The sequence below is a fragment of the Papilio machaon genome, chromosome Z (genome assembly GCF_912999745.1).
Source record: "Papilio machaon chromosome Z, ilPapMach1.1, whole genome shotgun sequence".
In the NCBI taxonomy this organism is placed as follows: domain Eukaryota; kingdom Metazoa; phylum Arthropoda; class Insecta; order Lepidoptera; family Papilionidae; genus Papilio; species Papilio machaon.
This window is the reverse complement of record NC_060016.1, coordinates 5,963,528-5,982,906: the sequence shown is the minus strand read 5'-3', so window position 1 is coordinate 5,982,906 and position 19,379 is coordinate 5,963,528. Positions and strand designations below refer to the sequence as shown.

Genomic DNA, 19,379 nt, shown 5'->3' with positions numbered 1-19,379 from the left:
ATTCTATATAGATAAAAAATATTATTCAACACTGTTTCTCTGGAAATGTTTTGCACGAAAAGTGCAAAATATAAAACTTTCAGTGGGAAAATGGTTTATAATATCATCTGTTACGGTTAGAGAGATCATCACAATTGATTCTCTTGATAATAAAAAGCGGTTTGTTTGAATAATAAGATAGTATAGCCGACTTGGTTCTTGACCAATAGAATTATCGCGCACCTGAAGATATTCAAAATTGGTATATTATGGATATTGAACGTGGCGTTTGACTTTCCAAGGCTGATTACATGAATTATGGAGAATCAGTTTAGTGCTCGTAAAGACACAGATATAGGCAAAGCAGCGATCAATATTTAAACGATACCTATTATTCGTTAATATTGATATCAAACGTTTTACATCATCTTTATCTTTCAGTATATAGACTAGCATATAAGGTTGCAGTATACAAACGTAATCCTACAGTAATAAATACTGGAATACTTTAAATATGAATGATATTGATATAGCGGTAGTTTCAGATCTGACGATCACACGTCAAATGCTCTATTTATAGGGTGTTTTAATTACGTGATATTTATTAATCCACACGAAATAATTTAATTCAGTCTTGGTTATAACAATAGTTTATTTAGCGAGTTTATAAGTAATTAGGCTACGTATTTGGCCGCGGCATTGGCGTCTCGTAACTGTATTATTTTTAGATGAGAACTCTGGTGGACGAGTGAGACTTTGTGAAAATATTACAAACTTGGTGCGCAAGGTCACGGATTCCCAATCAAGTATTCTCTTTTTAGTAAATTCATTTCGGATGTCTTTATCTCTTGAAGACAAAAAAAAATATAGTAAATTTAAAATACTGCGCAATATACCGCCCCCGCTTATTCTAGACCTTTCACAAAAGTAGGTTGCGCGCGCCGATGTCCGCGCCGATTATAGATATAACTTTAGCCTGGGCTTTATTGATTACAAAGCACTTTCTAGAAATATTTCACTTAATTCTATATAGTATCGTCTACTACTGCCAAAAATTCTCGAATATACTATCGCTATCTCAAATACAAGTCTAAGGTAGGTTTTAGTCGTTTTAGGTTTGTTTCGTTGTGCGCATGTCTCTAAAAATCAATTAGTCCGAGCTATCTGGGATATGTACGCCTACGTATGAACTTACCTGCGTCATTGGTACTTTGATCGCTTTACTTTTAATGTAATAAATGCACTCTAACACATGCTCTAAATATTTTCATTCCTATAGTTATAAAATAATCTATCTATCTATATATATAAAAGAAAGTCGTGTTAGTTACACTATTTATAACTCAAGATCGGTCGAACTGATTTAGCTGAAAATTGATGGGGAGGTAGCTTTGAACCACGAAACGGACATAGGATTTTTACCCCGTTTTCTATTTTTTATTCTGCGCGGATGGAGTCGCGGGTAAAAGCTAGTATAATCAAATAAATGAAATCATAATATTTTTATTATGATTTGATATTTTTATAATTGAAATGGGAAAAATTTTTCTTAAACAATGACTGCTTTATTGGCAAAGGTACTCTCAGTGATTTTGGTTTTATTTAAGTATAACTTCATCATAGAATGGGAAGATGGCGCTCAATCGAATTTTTTGTTATTTTTTAACTTTATTTACAAATTTATTCACACCAAGAAACTGTTCGTTTTCCCATACTTATACCGTATAAGGTGTCGTTTACTTTTCGCTACTTTGGACCCTACACTGATTGATCGATCCGTTTGGCTGATAGTGTAACTCACTTCAAAGACTACGAGATTCAATAAAGTAATGTTTGAAATTATTTGTTAATTTAAATAATTGTTATCTATTTTGGTGGTTATTTTCAGTGTCTTAATGTATTTAAGCAATTGAATTAGAAAATGTAGTAATTATAATAAAGTGAGAGCTGTGATATGATTATTCTATAAAAAAAAACGCACAACACTTTGACCAAGCGAGCCGTTTTGTTTCTGGTTAGTCTTTGAATCCATTGTTAGACGTGCGTACGCCCGCGCCCGGGCCAGGAATAAATAAACCAGGCCTGACAACTGACATACAAACGGATGTTGTTCTGATTATGCACTTTGATGAATTTCCATTAAAGATATTTTTAACTTTTTCTTGTTGAACGAAAATGAATGGAACCTATCCATAGTTATTATCCGACTGACTCAAAAGGGTAGATAATGTTTTTAGCGCATATGTTTGTAGATTTGTATGTAACGACTAAACCGATTTATAATTGATTTTTTATTATGGAATAGAAATGAACGAGACCTATCTATCGTAGTATCAAGTTATATTTTAGTTTAGACTGATTCTGGAGTAAAATCTTTAAAAGTTTTATGTAAACCGATCAAAAGTGGGCGGACGTTATATTGTTATTATTTTATTAAATACACACTTTAGAAGTTCAAATGTTTAACATATTGTATAAGTAGTACCATAGTATAGTCACATTTTAGTTGGCATTGTTTATTGGAGTGATTCCATTTGATCTTTGCTCTTAAATATTGTCACCAGTATTTCCATTTATTTGAACAGGAATTAAAATCTTAATGTTATTCGAACGACTACCTATAGTATATTTTTATCTGTAGAAAACCAATGTTTGTATTTTTATCCGCCGGATAGACAGTGATGAAATGTTCGGGTAGTCTTAAGACGATAGTGAAGGTTTGCGCCATTAAAATTATAAAAATCTGATCTTATCAATAAAATAACCATATATTTTAATACATTTGATTTGGCGACATGTCTAAACGAAAACGCCAAGTGCTTTCATTCATCAAAAGTCTTACATCACGCGTATTTAGACTAACTATAAAAGTTTGCGTAATCTTCCGTTCAATCCGACTAAGACAAGACGAATATAGAAATGTAGGACAGTACTTTGTTTGAAATATAGATAAAACAATCTCTTATTAAATTTTGGTCTCTTGTCACAGAGATAATTCAAAAGATAGACATGTGCAAATAAAGAATAAAAAAGTGTAGGGTTTATGAGTATTATTGGATACTAAATAAGTAAAAAAGTATTGGTTTTTATTTTCTCACTTTTACGGAGATGTTACATTTAATTTAACCAATATTATTTACAAAATATAATTAAAATCAGTTAGACATATCTGAAATATATGTGGACAAATTGAGACACGTGATTTCTATATAGCATTTTATGCGGTCTAATTTCGCTTATGTGGTAAACAAGTCACCAAGCATTTAATTTATACTGGAATTGTATTTCGCTGCCAAAAGTCTGATAGTATTGAATGAATGAAATGTAATAAAATGGAATCACTTCTAGTTTCCATTGCCTAAAAACATGTTGCTTGCTATTTACATTTATAAAGTAAACAGAAAAAATAAGAAAAGAGCTGAGCCTAAAAGTAAAGCCATCATATTCTTAAAGATATGAACAAAATTGTATTCTAATATTATGAATGTAAGTATACAAGGTTCCAATCCAAAACCTTAAACAAAGGTGTGAAATTTGATGTACCTATGTATTTGTTATTTCGGCTTCGGATGGAAACGAAAGGTATGTAAAACTAAAAATTAAGTTATTGTCATACATATCTGATTTTCTACAACAACACGCCGTCGCGTATGACATACTAAATAGATTTTTTTTAGCTAAAGTCTTACATGTGTCTTAACTAGTCTTTTGTCTTAGAACAAGAGTATACTCTCATTGTAACATTATACATATCTGTACCTTTTGTTTTGTTCTAAGGACCGTTTTATATTATCTGTGTGCAACGGCCTCGTCTTGTATTTATATTCCAGTCTTGAGTATATTATTTATTAATGTTTTGTCATTTGAATGAGACACGTAGTTGTGTATTAAAAATATGAATCAAATCAAATCAAATATTATAAGTTTTATATATAAGCTGATGATTTTGTGCTCTGATTTTGTATTCTATGCATAACATGCTTATCAATTTCTGTACTCCCAGTCAACCAAAATTCGTGTTCACAGCCAAAATAGCTGTACCAAAACATAATTACCATCTACCTAATTCTATTTGTAAAAAAGAGGTAACAATATGTTTCGTAGATGTTTTTTCGGTATTATTTCATGGTTAGAAAAAATAAAGATGTCCGTTCGGTACATACCTATTACTAATGGTCCGGGAGCCAGCGACAGATTTTCATAACCAAGTCCCTCCCAATCGTAAAATACATAAGGGACTTATACTATGAATACTCGCGACCGTCAGCTGCGACTCTGTGGGTGGGGTGGGCAGTGGCAGCCTCCCACACATGGAGAAAAAAAATTTTTTTTCAGTCATTTCCTCTCATTTGAAAATTTATCAGAGTATAGTTTATGTAGTATTTTGAAAGGAAAACAGTCAGCTAACCATAACACGATGGATTATACGTCAGCTGGCTCCTTAACATGAAAAAAAAAAATTTTTTTTCAGTGATTTCCTCTCACTAAAATTTTTCCTGGTGATCGTTTATATGTTACTATGAATGAAAATTAATGTCAGCTTGCTGTATCTCGGTGGAAAGTTTGTCAGCTGGTACCTTGAAATGTACTCGTGCGTTCATAATGAAAGGTACTCGTGCGTTTAATGTTTTTCGATGAATAATCCTGATATCATTATCCACCTCTACTTTACGGTATTAGAAACTAGGAATGTCATGTGAAAGTTAGAGCCCATGACGGATTATCGATATCGATTTGGCACAGTCTTAAAGTTATATTAGCTTCTACGTGATGATACATGCTACTAATTTTCTCTATAACATCGATTTCTTTTTATGTAATTTCGTCTATGATTTGAAGATAATGTTTACTATTTAATTTAATCGTCGTTTTTGTGTACAGGAGCCGTGCGGGAGCGTCGTTGGACGATCGCTTCAGGGCATCAGAGGACGCGGGCGGCGTTCGCTTGACGGTCTCCGCTGCTCGCACTGGCGACAGTGGTATTTATACGCTGCAAGTTAGTTCAAGTCTTTATTTTTTATGCAACACCCTCAATGCTAAATATTTAAATTAGTCATCATTATATTTATTATTTCACAGGACATAAGTACATATTCTTTCAATTGTTTGAAGGTTATTAACAAACGGTTGAAGCGTATCAGTTCACAGTTGGACATAAGCCATCTCTAATACTTTCAACAGTACCGTATCAACAACGCAGCGTATTCAGAAACTTCCTATCGTTTTCACAATGATCATGTAGAAGGAGATTGCTTCACGCTTATATGATCACTGCTTGATGTTTTTTGCGCTTATATTGTTTGTGACTTAGGCCAGCAATGCTGCCGGTAAGGACACACGCCGCCTGCGATTGGAGGTATCAGCAGAGGAGACGCCCAGCGGCGACGATCCGCCGACCTTCCTCCGACGTCTACAAGACCTCACTGTCAAGGTCGGCACACGGACTCGTTTCCTCGTCGAAATCGTCAGCTCCACTGAATGCAAGGTAAAATGTCTTTAACTACTTCATAGTTTATATTACTCAATATTATTATCGCTTTACAACTGTGCTGTTAATTTTAAGTTGGACAAGTTAGAAAAGTCAAATACATAAAAAGAATGTCACTCGTGTGAACTTACTTTATATTTAAGTTTATACTCATTAATGTTAGCCCAATGATCTCTTATACTATAGGTATCATATCTACTAAAACATCTTAATCTTGAATTATTTCTTAATGTCATTTGTTACGTAAAAGTCCGTGGTGTAGGTGTTAGAAATATCTAATGCGAGCTCAAAATAGAATTCCTCAGCCTCTGACAAATATTCTAATCTAACCTCAAAAATAATATTGTTACACTGTTTATACCTACGTTCTGCAATTATGTATAAATTATTTAATTTATTTTTTTCACTTTTACTCCTCATTACATTTGTGCTTGTATTCGGAACCCAATCTAAAGTTACACGCGGTCTCTCTACATAAATTCTACCTAAAGAAAACCTGTGTTGTTCACATTTTTTTGTAAATTAATAGTGGCTTTGTATATCAAGACTCAGGATAAGCAGATAGTAGTAATACATAATTATAGAGAGATGAGTTTTAACCGCTGTATAGTAAGAAAAGTTCCAACTTTCCATAAAAACAAATATCCATATTTCATTGAAAAATTCAATTTACTGAACGTTGTGAGGACCTTGAATATCTCCGGAATGCGTACACCGCACCTCCGCCGCCAATGACATAATTTTTCTATTTGTAATTCGCTCCAAGTCGTCTTTTTTATGTGTTTTGTATTCCACTATATAAAATTGTTTTTATTGTAAACATATCTGCGTAAACAATATTCTTTTAAAATATTATTATAGTAAATTACCGTTTTAACGAACTGAATAGTTATGGGTCGGTGTGAAAATTTATATATTTAGATAGTTGAAAATTATTTTTGCGGTACTTAACTAACTGCCGATGATGAGGATGCTAACTACGATAATAAACAATTCAAAAATAATCTAACATAATAGTATTTTAACAAAAAATGGTAATTATATTTCAAAAGGTAACAGTTATTGAGACATCTTCTCCCAGATGAGTTGTACCTGAGTATATTTTTAAGATAATGACAGGGATGCCAATATGATTAGACAGTGGAAACCCATCTTCACAGGTGACATGGTATCGGAACGAGCGGCGGCTGATGGAGGCGGAGCGCGTGTCGCTGGTTCGCGATGGTAACTTTTGGTGCGCGGACGTGGCCGCGGTGAGCGTGGACGACGCGGGTCGCTGGACTTGCACCGCAGAAAACATCGGCGGGAGAGCCAGCTGCTCAGCGCATCTTAACGTACTTGGTTAGTGTTAAAGTATTGAAGATAATGCTTTTGCATTACATGCGTATGTACCTATATCTTTCGACATTATCTATCCCCGCTTGTCAAATTCACTTCCTCCTCTCACTTCTATAAAAACAAAAAGGTGAAAAGGATATGTGACATTATAGAAGTATGGACTTGGATTAAATGGACAAGTTTGGTTAATCAAGATGAATTACAAAAAAAAAAAACAAATAGCAAATAGAGTGAATAATCACTGCACTTTGCTTATGAAGATTAGGTTTCCTCATATCGTAATATGCTTTGACGATCAGCAATCATATCTGCGAATTTCCTACATACATCTTTGTCTTCGCGCACAAAGCTGCTTATAGCATCAATTTATTAATGTAACTGTTTTCAGTACCAAAGGCGTACAAGCGGCCAGAGTTCGTGGAGGAGCTCCGTGCCGTATTGACTGAACAGGGCACCGTGTCGTTGGAGTGCAAGGTCGTGGGGGTTCCGACGCCGATATTGCGCTGGTTCAAGGTAAATCATTTCTCTATCTAGTTTGTTGTATAATGTTTTAATAGTGTATTTCTTTAAAGTCCAACAATGCAAGGTACTGATCTCAGATATTGTAGATGTTATGTATTAAACAATCAATCTAGGATAATAATTGTGCATAATGCTAATGATTTATAGTGAGACTTCATTACTTACTGTGTAATATTCTTTAACTATTACAGGACAGCCGCGAGATAAAGGCTGGTGATGTGTTCGCACTCACAGCTAATGCCGAAGATCCAACTTCGCTGGGCACATACACTTGCGAAGCTGTGAACTGCATGGGTCGCGCCTACTCATCCTCAAAGGTTCACGTCATCGGCCGCGGATCAAGAGATGGATCCCTTCGACCTGGCCAATCTGGGTAAGGTGTTTTTATCGGATTTTTTTACAACCCCTTATTATGATTTAATGAAATATTACAGTGTGTGTTGCCAGCGTCTATTCAGTTACATTAGATACTTTTCAAATTATTATTTTGAATTTTTCTTTATTTTATATCTAATATATAAAATTCTCGTGTCACAGTTTTCGTCACCGTACTCCTCCGAAACGGCTTGACCGATTCTCATGAAATTTTGTGAGCATATTCAGTAGGTCTGAGAATCGGCCAACATCTATTTTTCATTTTTTTTAACTGCGCGCGGACGGAGTCGCGGGCGACAGCTAGTATAATATATTAACATAAGTAAGTTGTCATTAGACCGCTTAAATTTATTAAATTCTTGAACAATTAGTACACTGTATTTTTAAGTATGTGATGAATATTAACTAATTCATTATTTTCACAGAGGTGTATCCCCAGAGCCGCCTCTGATATTCACAAAAGAGCTGGAGGCACAATCGGTTAAGATTTGTGATCCTCTGACCTTGAGTTGCCACATCGTCGTCCCGCCTTGGCCTCGGAGTGTCGTCTGGTACAACAAAGAAGGCAAAATTGAACCAAACGAAAGGTATTCTACCGATTTAGTTTGATTTACTAGTGGTTTCCCTTCCGTCGCCATTACTCTAAGGGTTACTAGAGAAAAACTGAGTAGTTTCGTTCGTGGGTCCTTTAAAAAAAAACGATTGATACACTTGCTAAACTACTTTATTGGAAACACTAATACAATCTATTGCTCTAAATCGAATGCACTGCTATTAATCGACTGCTTTTGATGGAATGCTCTATGGACTGACCTGTCGACTGCCGCGAGTCGGACAATTTATATACCTCATGACGTCAACTACGCCCAGTGACGGCTAGGGGGTTTCTGCAAGTGTAGCAGTTACGCCCTACAGTCAACTGTTCATAACAGTAAGCTGATGGTTAAGTCAATGAGTTCACATGTATTTATATTGGCAGATACCTTTAGGCAAAATTCGAGTATAAAGCGTTTTTGGGACTTTGTGGCAGGTATCACGTGACAGAGGACGGCGTAGGGGGCTACCTAGTAGAAGTCACCAGTTCGGAGTGGCGAGACGAAGGGGAGTGGAAGTGTGTCGCGACCAGCGCGGGTGGACGCCTCGGCATCACCACGTGCTATGTCACTATGGAGGGTAAGACATATAATCGTATACCGTTCATTTTCCTTCTAACTTTGAGGCAACAACAATATGAGGCACGTATGTTTAATACTCTTCGAATAGATGTTAGTGATACTTTATACTTATACGCCTTTACTTTACATAATTTGTCTGTCTTGGTAAACAAACTTTTTACATTTCTGTTACAGTGCCGAAGAATTTCCGCAAGCCTAGGTTTATGGAAAATTTACAAGCCATACTCACTGAGGAAGGACTAGTATCCTTTGAATGCAAAGTTGTTGGCTTCCCAACACCAGTTTTAAGTTGGTTTAAAGATGGTCAAGAACTCAAGCCAGGCGATGTATACCAGCTCACTGGTACCAATTCTTTAGGCTCTTATTGTTGCATAGCCAGAAATTGTATGGGACAAGCCAGTAGCTCTGCAGAACTGACAGTAGAAGATATACAGAACCAATTAAATGAAGAAGAAAAGTTACAATTGTTCTCAAAAAATCAGGCGCCGAAATTTCTTCAAGGTTTAAAAAGTATGGAAGCAAGAATCGATGAACCATTCCGTTTTACAGTTAAAGGTAGTCCAATAGATATTAATTACCTTCATTATTTTTATATTTCACATTTAGAGATAATTGACATATGCTTAGTTTTTGAATTATATACTAAGTAATAGTACTTTTACCTATATAAAATACTAGAAACGTATGGCAACTAACTTAATTTTTTATAGTTAGAATGAGCATCGTAATCATACGACCGAGCCCTGACTAGTCTAGCTAAAGGAACTAACGCTTGTGTAGCTAATGTTTTCTTCTATATCTTCTTCTGTGTTTGACAAATCACTGACAAAATATTTCCCCAAATTTCAGTTGCCATTCCGCCTGAGCCATCGGTCCTATGGTACCGAGATGATCAACCCGTCGATGATTCACCGCGTTGTCACCTTGATAAAGAAGAGAAGGGAGGATTCTTTCTTGATATTCGAAATCTTGAATTTTTAGATCAGGCAGAATGGAAATGTGTTGCTATCAATGACTTTGGCCATAGTGTTACCTCATGCTTTTTAAAGTTGATAATTCCTCGTCATTACAAAAAACCACGATTCCTAGAAAATTTACAAGCAATTTTATCTGATGAAGGAGCAGTGAATTTAGAATGTAAAGTAATTGGAGTCCCCCAACCTGTATTAAAGTGGTACAAAGATGGAGAAGAGTTAAAACCTGGCGATATTCATAGAATAATATCCGGTCAAGATGGTACCTGTTGCTTAGGTACTTATACTTGTGAAGCACAAAATTGCATGGGCATTGCAGCCAGTTCGGCTTCACTCCTCGGATTTGACGATTCGACAAAAACTAAAAGCAAAAAGAAAATAGAAGAACAGACATTGCAAAGAAATTTATCCCTTAGCACTATTCATGAAGAACGAACATCACAAATGTACGATACACCTGTTGGAGATATAACTTTGGACGATAAAGGAGAAATTTCATTTTCTTTTGACGGAAAGGAAGTCTCAGTTTCATTGTATGAGACGCCTGATTTGACGGAAGAAGAAGCATTACAAATAGTTGAAATGTATGCTGATCAATTATCTGAAAATATCACAGAGCATAATGTTGTTGAATTACCTCCTTTAAGGTTTGTGAAAGAAACATCTAATTCTGGTAATTTACTAATGGAGGCGATAATAATTGACGTCTCACCAGAATATTTTGCTTCACCTGAAGAAGACCTGAGGACAGAAGCAGATATTGAAGACATTTCTATTGCCGATGAAAACGTACCTTCCCAACTTTCTTTCGATCAAGACCTAGAAGAAAAATATTTACCCGTCATTTCTGATGACAAATATGAAATTTCTCAGCAATTAAATAGAAAAAAGTCGGATTCTCAGAAAAGCGCTGATGAGTATTTTAGTTTATCTCGCGATCATTCCTTATCCGAAGAAAAAAGGGATGACAATACCGAAGTGATATCTGAAAGTGATTTACTTAGTTTTGCAAGTGCCCATAGTTCCGGAAAACCAAAAACAAAAACTAATAAAATATCACCTAAAGTTGCCATTGAGCCATTAGAAGATAAGAATGTCCCTAGGATAAAATCGGAAAGAAAAAGTAGTTGCAGTTCTAGGAGATCAAGTACGGAAAGCGAAAAATCATTAACTAAACGTAGGGAAGACATGATAGAAAAGCAGATAAATCCAATCGAACAAACAATACCCAAAAATAAGTTAAAAGAAACTGTTGTTAGCATAAGTACATCTCTTGATATTTTGGTTAAAGATGTACAAAAACTTGAGAATGAAATAATCTTAAAATCTGAATATATGTCGTCTATTATTACAGCGTCAAAGAGTGTTGAAATTATAAATAGTGTACTATCGCCATTATCTGAAATAAATACGATAATTGATGAACTTAATGTGTGTCTAATGGAAAATAGTGAAGTCAATACATGTTTATATAATGTGGCGCAATCTTTAAAATCTCTGCAACAGGCGCTTACCATTATTGAAAAATGTATCGACGTTGAGAGCGAGAATAAAACTCTTGTGAAGAAAACATGTGTGTTACTAATTGAAAAATGTGGCAATCAGTTCCAAGAACTTATGAGGCTAATGAAGTTAATAAAAACAAATGGCCGTGGCATAGTAGATAATAAGGTATTGTTTGACATTGAATCAATATCTAACGAAATTATTACTATTGTTAATTTTACGGCTGGAACTATAAAAACAAATAATTTACTTATTGAGGCTGATAAATTACAAGTCGAAGAATTATCTATTGATGTAAAACATTTAAGAGACACTCAAAAAGGCATACAAGAACTTAAAAGACCGCTTATTTCGTTACTCAACATTGTAAAAAATGCAGAACTGGAAACATCGAAAGAGATTCCATATATAAATGATAGTTCAGTCATACTTGCAGATATGTCGGCATCAATTCAGGATTTGCAATTTGCGCTAGAACAAATTGAGGTACTGTCAATAAAAGAAGACTCAATACCTTTGAACAAATATAACACAGAAATTATAAACTCCGTTTTGAATCCTGTACTTGAATTAAGAAATTCGTTTGAACAACTTTCTGCGGAAAGTAAATACATTCAAGATAAAACTACATTAAACCAAAAATTAGCCAGTGTTAAAAGTAATATTAATGTCATATTTTCACATTTAAGTAGTATTGAAGAAAATGTGGGGGCTTTTGATATTTTGCAAAACGATAATAAATTAGAGACACTTCAAAAAATGGCCAATATTTTAATATTATTAGAGAGTAATTTAACAATTTTAGATCATGTGCCATCTGTAAAAGAAGATTTAAGTCTATTACATAAAAAGCTAACGAAAATCTTAGAAAACGTGATCGAAAGTAATGAGGCAAAGAAATATTATGATTTTGTAGAAGTTTGTGACGTTGTAAAAGGAATTAATAACTTTATTCAAAATGACGACTCTCATGGAAATCTCAATTTGGCCAGTATTAGCAATGCACTTAACATTATCAAAGATTGCTTAGTCAGAAATATTTTTGATCCGGATTTAAATAATTCCGTAATTACCATCATATCTAAACTACAAATTTCCATTCAAGAAAAATTAAATCAAGAAGAGCATGAAACTTTTAATTATGAGTATGAATATCTACAGCTGACATCAGAACATGTAAATGATGGAAGTAAAGCAAAATCTGTAATGGAGCATATAGAGCGGACTCTAGTATCTATTGCTACAGTTACATCTTATCAATCAGTGGGAGATTCAAATACGGCTGTCTTGCAGCCGTTGGAAAACGTAGTTCCAGTTTTAGAAGAACTTAAGAATGTTATAGCATCTATGAACTTTAGCGGGATGGAATGTGTAGAACATGTGTCTGAAATTACGGAGGTAACATCTCAATCAGTGGAAATTTTAGCTAAACCCCTTTTTGAAATTAATCGACATGTATCAGTTCTAAGTGAAGTCTTATTGGAAGACCCCGAAAGCATAAAAGGAAACCATCCAGTTTCTATATTTGCTCAAGCTTTAAACGAATTGTGTGAGACTTTAGAAATCCTACAACATGATATTATTTCACAACTTGGAGAATATCCTCATCGTTCGTTTTCTCTTAATTTTGCCGATACTGTTCAAAGTTTGCACAGTGCCATCTTGATGATACAAAATAATGTCGAGTTAGAAGTTCCTGATGAGCTATCAACTTTGGAAGATATATCAGGTTTGAAGACTACAGCAGATACGGTGCAGTCAGATCACTTGGCAATCCCAATTATCGAACATAAGAAAATACAAGAAATTTTAGACCCAACCACAGAAATAACCCCAAAGTCTTCCTTGGTCCACATTTTACATTTATTAAATAAAAAAATAATATTACTGCAGAATCCACAGATTGAGGAAATTTTAGAAAAAATATCTAAAAGCAAATTGCCTCACAGCTTATCACTTCCTACAGAATTGGCTAACTTACAATCAGTAATTCAAGAAATTTTACATCCAATGATGTCACAAAGTTCAGAAAATGTTTTAGCTGTAACAACTATCATTGAAATAGGTTCACTGTCTGAATCTATGATTGCATTACAACAGATGTTATCACAAATTATTACTGAAAACATTCCAAGTTTAGAAGGTATTGTAGATATATCATCGGACTTAATACATTCCGTTCACCTATCCATTGCAGAACTCAGAGACCACCTCGATAAGTGTATAAAAGTAATATTTCCAGCATTAAACGTTGCCGATATAACTATTAATGTTTCAAATAATATTGCGACTTTAAAAGAAACGTGTGAATTGTTGTGTGATTTAATAGCTGACTCTAGCACATCTACTAAGGCTTTTAACGAGAAATTAAAAACTTTAAACTTTACAACAAAACAATTATTAGACGCATTCGATGGTTCGAAGAAGATTGACGTCAAAAAAATAAAGCATCTCATTGAAGAACTTTACAAAGAAAGTTTATATGTCGAAGAAGATATTTTATCTCTTGCACCATTGTCAATAAAAGAAATGGAAGAAGAAGCCCATTTGCTAGAAGCTTTACATAAGATCGAATCATCTATTACTATTTTAGAACAGTATGAATATATAAGTTTATCTAACACTTTTAATTTACATAATTGTACGCCACAACGACTTAAAGAAATAGACCCTCAGATACTGTGCCAATTAGACGATATTTTGATTACCACTTCTAATGTTATGCACAATTTGGAAAATCATTACGAAGTTCAAGAAGATATTAAAAGTTTTATTGCCATGTGTCAAAAAAAATTTGTTGTCCTTCGTTCCTCAATAAATAAAAATATTACATACAAAGGTATCATTAGATTGTATCAAGAATTTATTTTTATGCATAATTTAATAAATTTATTCAAAGAAAATATATTAGTATTGAGTATGCCTCGTGACGTAGAACAAGTCGTTACAGAGTTTCTTAAAAACATAAACAATGTCTTGGATAGAGTAAGAATATGTGTTATAAAAATATTAGAAAAGAAAATGGAATTAATATTTACTACCCCGAAGAAATCTCTGACGAACAACTGTGAAAAACTTGCTGAAGACGTCATAACTGTCGGTTCGTCAGATTTAACAAATTTACTACAAGCCTTTTTAAATGCCAAAGAGATTATTTTGCCAAGTTTGTATGATTTAGACGTTGTTATTATAAAAGATTTGAATTTAAAAGTATCAAACTATGAAATAAGTAAAACGGAAGAGAACATTATAAATGAATGGGAAAATTTTGAGATAATTTTTGAAAAATACATTTTAATGAATCTGTCGAATGCTAACCAAAAGCAACAAATGGATAAGGCGAATCAATGCATTCAAAGGTATCATAACGTTAAAGATTCAATTGGAAGAGCAAAACAATTGATTCTATTGCAATGTATGGCTGAATGTTCTGAAATTCTAAAGGATATTGTTTTAGGAAGTAAGGAATTACAAAATGTTAATTTGCAGAAGCAACAACTTCTTGAAATTTCGTTGTCACAGATCTACACAGAACTTTTTGTTTTATGTGAGAAACTAAAAGGAAACAACAAAAAAATTCTGGCAAAAAATACCGACGCTTCTTTAGATTCGTATATTTTTAATCTAAATGAAAAGTTATGTAAATTCATCGTAGAGCTTGAACAAACACATCGTTTAATAATAACAAGTGAAGTTAAATTGATAATTTTGAAAGTATGTAATGAGATACATAGTGTAAAAAAACACTTAAAATCTCTCGAAGGCCAAATAATTCCGATGACTATCAACAATTTTGTAAATACCGTAGATAAAATTGAAAAACTAATTACTGTAATATTTTCACAAGAAGCAGAAAATGTGCAAATTCAAGAAATAGGTGAGTTGATATAAAACAAAGGTTCTCAATTTATACTTGATAACTTTTTAAGATTTTTTCAAAACTTATATTTTTTAAACTAAGGACGATCCCGGAAATAAACATTATAATAATGATATACATTTGAATCAGACTACAAAGACCCAAATTGTTTTTCTGGGGTTAGTATAGGTTTAAAAACTAAAGTAAGTAACAACAATAATAACCTCCTTCTTTTTGAAGTCGGCTAAAAAAGTAAACAAAATCAACTACCCGTGGCGCAGCGATCCCAGAATACGCTAGCCTACACATACATGCATCAATCGAACTAGAAACAGCGATAATGACGAGAATAATATTAGATATAAAATACAAAATTAAATTAGAGCAATTTTTATTCTATCAAAATAAGTAATATAGACGTTTTCTTATTGCAGGTAAATTGATGGATCACATCAATGAGTTTGTGTCTCAAGATACCATAGAAGTTATCAACAAAATAGCGATCTCATCAAACTTTATCGATGCCGATAAAACAGTGAAGCTAGCAACAGAACTTAAAGAAAATATTTCGGCTATTATGTTACCACCAGAAATCCGTTTATCCGAAGAAACTCTCAAAGAAAATCTTAGCAAATCAGATATATCTTTGGCATTTGAACTTCAGCAAGCTTTGTCGATTGTAACAACGGAAATCTACGAAAAAGCTGAAGAACTCGCTTCACAATTTGATGGTATTAATGTGCAACAAGTACAGAGTAATCTGACTAGTTTGTCTTCCGATCTTAATGCTCTCATTACGTCAGCTCAAGTGGTTGACAAGAAAGACGATGTAAAAGAAGCAGTGGTTGAAAGTGAAAACGACATTGTTTTAGAAACCGTTACAGAAGGCGAAGCACACAAAAAGGAAAGAGATGAGAGTAATATCGGTAAATATTTGTTACAATGTGTAGTTGCAAGCGACACATTAAAGTATTTTTCTTTCATGTACTTTTTTAATGTTACAGGTCAAATGATGGAGCACATCAATGAGTTTGTGTCTCAAGATACCATAGAAGTTATCAACAAAATAGCGATCTCATCAAACGTTATCGATGCCGATAAAACAGTGAAGCTAGCAACAGAACTTAAAGAAAATATTTCGGCTATTATGTTACCACCAGAAATCCATTTATCCGAAGAAACTCTCAAAGAAAATCTTAGCAAATCAGATATATCTTTGGCATTTGAACTTCAGCAGGCTTTGTCGATTGTAACAACGGAAATCTACGAAAAAGCTGAAGAACTCGCTTCACAATTTGATGGTATTAATGTGCAACAAGTACAGAGTAATCTGACTAGTTTGTCTTCCGATCTTAATGCTCTCATTACGTCAGCTCAAGTGGTTGACAAGAAAGACGATGTAAAAGAAGCAGTGGTTGAAAGTGAAAACGCCATTGTTTTAGAAACCGTTTCAGAAGGTGAAGTACACAAAGAGGAAAAAGAAGAGAGTAATATCGGTAAATATTTGTTACAATGTGTAGTTATTAGCGACACATTTAAGTATTTTTCTTTCATGTACTTTTTTAATGTTACAGGTAAATTGATGGAGCACATCAATGAGTTTGTGTCTCAAGATACCATAGAAGTTATCAACAAAATAGCGATCTTATCAAACGTTATCGATGCCGATAAAACAGTGAAGCTAGCAACAGAACTGAAAGAAAATATTTCGGCTATTATGATACCACCAGAAATCCATTTATCCGAAGAAACTCTCAAAGAAAATCTTAGCAAATCAGATATATCTTTGGCATTTGAACTTCAGCAGGCTTTGTCGATTGTAACAACGGAAATCTACGAAAAAGCTGAAGAACTCGCTTCACAATTTGATGGTATTAATGTGCAACAAGTACAGAGTAATCTGACTAGTTTGTCTTCCGATCTTAATGCTCTCATTACGTCAGCTCAAGTGGTTGACAAGAAAGACGATGTAAAAGAAGCAGTGGTTGAAAGTGAAAACGCCATTGTTTTAGAAACCGTTACAGAAGGCGAAGCACACAAAAAGGAAAGAGATGAGAGTAATATCGGTAAATATTTGTTACAATGTGTAGTTGTAAGCGACACATTAAAGTATTTTTCTTTCATGTATTTTTTAATGTTACAGGTAAAATGATGGAGCACATCAATGAGTTTGTGTCTCAAGATACCATAGAAGTTATCAACAAAATAGCGATCTCATCAAACGTTATCGATGCCGATAAAACAGTGAAGCTAGCAACAGAACTGAAAGAAAATATTTCGGCTATTATGTTACCACCAGAAATCCATTTATCCGAAGAAACTCTCAAAGAAAATCTTAGCAAATCAGATATATCTTTGGCATTTGAACTTCAGCAGGCTTTGTCGATTGTAACAACGGAAATCTACGAAAAAGCTGAAGAACTCGCTTCACAATTTGATGGTATTAATGTGCAACAAGTACAGAGTAATCTGACCAGTTTGTCTTCCGATCTTAATGCTCTCATTACGTCAGCTCAAGTGGTTGACAAGAAAGACGATGTAAAAGAAGCAGTGGTTGAAAGTGAAAACGCCATTGTTTTAGAAACCGTTACAGAAGGCGAAGCACACAAAAAGGAAAGAGATGAGAGTAATATCGGTAAATATTTGTTACAATGTGTAGTTGTAAGCGACACATTAAAGTATTTTTCTTTCATGTACTTTTTTAATGTTACAGGTAAAATGATGGAGCACATCAATGAGTTTGTGTCTCAAGATACTATAGAAGTTATCAACAAAATAGCGATCTCATCAAACGTTATCGATGCCGATAAAACAGTGAAGCTAGCAACAGAACTTAAAGAAAATATTTCGGCTATTATGTTACCACCAGAAATCCGTTTATCCGAAGAAACTCTCAAAGAAAATCTTAGCAAATCAGATATATCTTTGGCATTTGAACTTCAGCAGGCTTTGTCGATTGTAACAACGGAAATCTACGAAAAAGCTGAAGAACTCGCTTCACAATTTGATGGTATTAATGTGCAACAAGTACAGAGTAATCTGACTAGTTTGCCTTCCCATCTTAATGCTCTCATTACGTCAGCTCAAGTGGTTGACAAGAAAGACGATGTAAAAGAAGCAGTGGTTGAAAGTGAAAACGCCATTGTTTTAGAAACCGTTTCAGAAGGTGAAGTACACAAAGAGGAAAAAGAAGAGAGTAATATCGGTAAATATTTGTTACAATGTGTAGTTATTAGCGACACATTTAAGTATTTTTCTTTCATGTACTTTTTTAATGTTACAGGTAAATTGATGGAGCACATCAATGAGTTTGTGTCTCAAGATACCATAGAAGTTATCAACAAAATAGCGATCTCATCAAACGTTATCGATGCCGATAAAACAGTGAAGCTAGCAACAGAACTAAAAGAAAATATTTCGGCTATTATGTTACCACCAGAAATCCATTTATCCGAAGAAATTCTCAAAGAAAATCTTAGCAAATCAGATATATCTTTGGCATTTGAACTTCAGCAGGCTTTGTCGATTGTAACAACGGAAATCTACGAAAAAGCTGAAGAACTCGCTTCACAATTTGATGGTATTAATGTGCAACAAGTACAGAGTAATCTGACCAGTTTGTCTTCCGATCTTAATGCTCTCATTACGTCAGCTCAAGTGGTTGACAAGAAAGACGATGTAAAAGAAGCAGTGGTTGAAAGTGAAAACGCCATTGTTTTAGAAACCGTTACAGAAGGCGAAGCACACAAAAAGGAAAGAGATGAGACTAATATCGGTAAATATTTGTTACAATGTGTAGTTGTAAGCGACACATTTTTTTTTCTTTCATGTACTTTTTTAATGTTACAGGTCAAATGATGGAGCACATCAATGAGTTTGTGTCTCAAGATACCATAGAAATTATCAACAAAATAGCGATCTCATCAAACGTTATCGATGCCGATAAAACAGTGAAGCTAGCAACAGAACTTAAAGAAAATATTTCGGCTATTATGTTACCACCAGAAATCCGTTTATCCGAAGAAACTCTCAAAGAAAATCTTAGCAAATCAGATATATCTTTGGCATTTGAACTTCAGCAAGCTTTGTCGATTGTAACAACGGAAATCTACGAAAAAGCTGAAGAATTCGCTTCACAATTTGATGGTATTAATGTGCAACAA

General features: G+C 34.1%; 1 protein-coding gene across 1 annotated transcript in view; it reads left to right on the top strand.

Moving 5' to 3' along the window:
• Positions 1-19,379, top strand: part of LOC106716992 — a 43,200-nt gene that overhangs the window by 4,741 nt on the left and 19,080 nt on the right. Inside the window, exons 2-15 of the mRNA XM_045686129.1 lie at positions 4,861-4,975; positions 5,291-5,464; positions 6,628-6,808; positions 7,194-7,318; positions 7,519-7,700; positions 8,128-8,289; positions 8,733-8,875; positions 9,052-9,432; positions 9,727-15,234; positions 15,651-16,142; positions 16,221-16,712; positions 16,791-17,282; positions 17,360-17,851; positions 17,930-18,421. Coding sequence (XP_045542085.1) covers positions 4,861-4,975; positions 5,291-5,464; positions 6,628-6,808; positions 7,194-7,318; positions 7,519-7,700; positions 8,128-8,289; positions 8,733-8,875; positions 9,052-9,432; positions 9,727-15,234; positions 15,651-16,142; positions 16,221-16,712; positions 16,791-17,282; positions 17,360-17,851; positions 17,930-18,421 — 9,431 coding nt within the window. The remainder of the gene's footprint in view (positions 1-4,860; positions 4,976-5,290; positions 5,465-6,627; positions 6,809-7,193; positions 7,319-7,518; positions 7,701-8,127; positions 8,290-8,732; positions 8,876-9,051; positions 9,433-9,726; positions 15,235-15,650; positions 16,143-16,220; positions 16,713-16,790; positions 17,283-17,359; positions 17,852-17,929; positions 18,422-19,379) is intronic.